This window comes from Mandrillus leucophaeus, unplaced genomic scaffold, assembly GCF_000951045.1.
Source record: "Mandrillus leucophaeus isolate KB7577 unplaced genomic scaffold, Mleu.le_1.0 Scaffold219, whole genome shotgun sequence".
Classification (NCBI taxonomy): Eukaryota; Metazoa; Chordata; class Mammalia; order Primates; family Cercopithecidae; genus Mandrillus; species Mandrillus leucophaeus.
The window spans coordinates 67,494-69,883 of record NW_012102243.1 but is presented as its reverse complement, the minus strand read 5'-3'; the positions used below and the strand labels follow the sequence as shown (position 1 = coordinate 69,883).

Below are 2,390 nucleotides of genomic sequence, written 5' to 3'. Positions count from 1 at the left end.
TTCTTTGACCCTCCACTGCCGGCTGAGAAGGCAGAAGCCATCAGGAAGATAGGCTTCGGGACCAATAATAAAATCTTCCTGGAGTTTGAGGAGCCCTTCTGGGAGCCCGACTGCCAGCTGATCCAGCTGGTATGGGACGACACGTCGCCCCTGGAGGACGCTGCCCCTGCGCTGCAGGATGCCTGGTTCCGGAAGCTCATTGGCTTTGTGGTCCTGCCTGCCTTTGCGTACGTTTGCTCCCTGAGAGGCTCTGTGAGTAGCTGGCTCATAGGCCTTCATCTGATGGAGAACGCAGCAGTGTGTCCGTTCACTGCAGGGCATTTCTGGGGGTTTACTGGGTAGGGATCCCATGAGCCCCCCCAGGTGCTGGCTGCACCTGGGCCTGACCCCTGCGGGGACAGATGGCGCCCTGCTGTATGCAGGTTGTCAGCATCCCTCAGGGCCCAGAATGTGTCTGTGGACTTGCAGGCAGGCTCAGTCTTCAGTCAGTGGGAACGCGTTTATTGGAATGTTGCAGGGAGCTGGGGCTTGTAGATACAGAAGATCTTTGAAACACCATCTGCCCATACCTGGGGAGACAATACTTAACCAGGATGAAATAATTGAAGGAAACATTCCTAGAAGTAATGGAATCGTGGACCCATAGAGGAAGGGCTCACTTGTATGGGCTGGACCTCTTAGAAACAGCATACATAGACCATGTGGTGATTCAGGAGATAATCCATGAGTGATGTGGGGATGGAGGGAATGACTTTTCCAGCAAGATTAAAACACAAAGACAGCCTGTTGTAGTCAGATGGCAGATACAATTCCATGTTTCCATTGAGAGATGCTGCAGGAGGGGGCACTGAGTTCTTGTTCTGAAAGGCCTGGGATGGGGTGGGAGTGTAGGGCATGCCTGCCAGACGGTTCATAGTCGCCGTCCACTGGGAGCAGGAGGCTGCAGGCTGCAGACCAGCCCTGCACCTGTGATGGGGGAAGCCTGTGTGTCTCCTTCACACTGAAGAGAAAACTAGCATTCCGACCAGGCGCAGTGGCTCACACCTGTAATCCCTGCACTTTGGGAGGCTGAGGGGGTGGATCACCTGAGGTCAGGAGTTCGAGACCAGCCTGGCCAACATGATGAAACCCCGTCTCTACTAAAAATACACAAAATTAGCTGGGTGTGGTGGCGGGCACCTGTAATCACAGCTACTCAGGAGGCTGAGGCAGGACAATCGCTTGAACCTGGGAGGCGGAGGTTGCAGTGAGCTGAGATTGTGCCACAGCACTCCAGCCTGGGCAACAAGAGCAAAACTCTGTCTAAAAAAAAAAATAAGAAAAAGAAAGAAAACTGGCATTCCAGGTGTTGAGATAGGCCTGGGTTGCTGGTGGGCAGCCGGGTGGGTGACTGTGTAGCCACCTGCCCCAGCCCCAGCCCTACCTCCTGTGCTCTCTTGCTTAGGACATCAGTGGGATCCTGAGTGCTTTGGTGGGACCCTGTCTGTGGCATGGGATGGTAGCTATCCCATCCTTTTATATACCTGCAAAGGGTTGGGGATCTCAAAGAGCTTTTGTTTATGTGAGTCATATCTGTAAATGTACCCCATGATAAATTAATTTATTTTTTATTTTTTTTGAGACGGAGTCTCGCTCTGTCGCCCAGGCTGGAGTGCAGTGGTGCTATCTCGGCTACTGCAAGCTCTGCCTCCCGGGTTCACGCCATTCTCCTGCCTCAGCCTCCTGAGTAGCTGGGACTCTAGGCACCTGCCACCTCGCCCAGCTAATTTTTTGTATTTTTAGTAGAGACGGTGTTTCCCCATGTTAGCCAGGATGGTCTTGATCTCGACCTCGTGAACTGCCCGCCTCGGCCTCCCAAAGTGCTGGGGTTACAGGCGTGAGCCCGGCCACCACATGATAAATTAAATTATTGTTTGAGATGATAGTAACAAACCTATTCCATGTTAGCATAAATAACATTTTTTAATGAACATTTTCTTAAAATTTAATGAAGGGTGGCAGCAGTTTTGTCTTCTGCAAAACCTTTTTTTTTTTGAGACAAGGTCTCCCTGTCACCCAGGCTGGAATGCATGGAATGCAGTGGCGTGATCTTGGCTCACTGCAACCTCTGCCTCCTGGGTTCAAGCGATTCTCCTGCCTCAGCCTCCCGAGTAGCTGGAATTAACAGATATGTGCCACCATGCCCAGCTAATTTTTGTAATTTTAGTAAAGACAGGGTTTTGACATGTTGGCCAGGCTGGTCTCGAACTCCTGGCCTCAAGTGATCCGCCCACCTCGGCCTCCCAAAGTGCTGGGATTACAGGTGTGAGCCACCACGCCTGGCCTTTTCTGCAAAACTCTTTTTTTTTTTTTTTTTGAGACGGAGTCTCGCTCTGTCGCCCAGGCTGGAG

General features: G+C 51.8%; 1 protein-coding gene across 1 annotated transcript in view; it reads left to right on the top strand.

Annotated features, from left to right (window-relative positions):
* Positions 1 to 2,390, top strand: part of PAOX (polyamine oxidase (exo-N4-amino)) — a 19,227-nt gene that overhangs the window by 4,383 nt on the left and 12,454 nt on the right. Inside the window, exon 4 of the mRNA XM_011980822.1 lies at positions 1 to 227. This exon is cut by the window's left edge and continues 4 nt beyond it. Coding sequence (XP_011836212.1) covers positions 1 to 227 — 227 coding nt within the window. The remainder of the gene's footprint in view (positions 228 to 2,390) is intronic.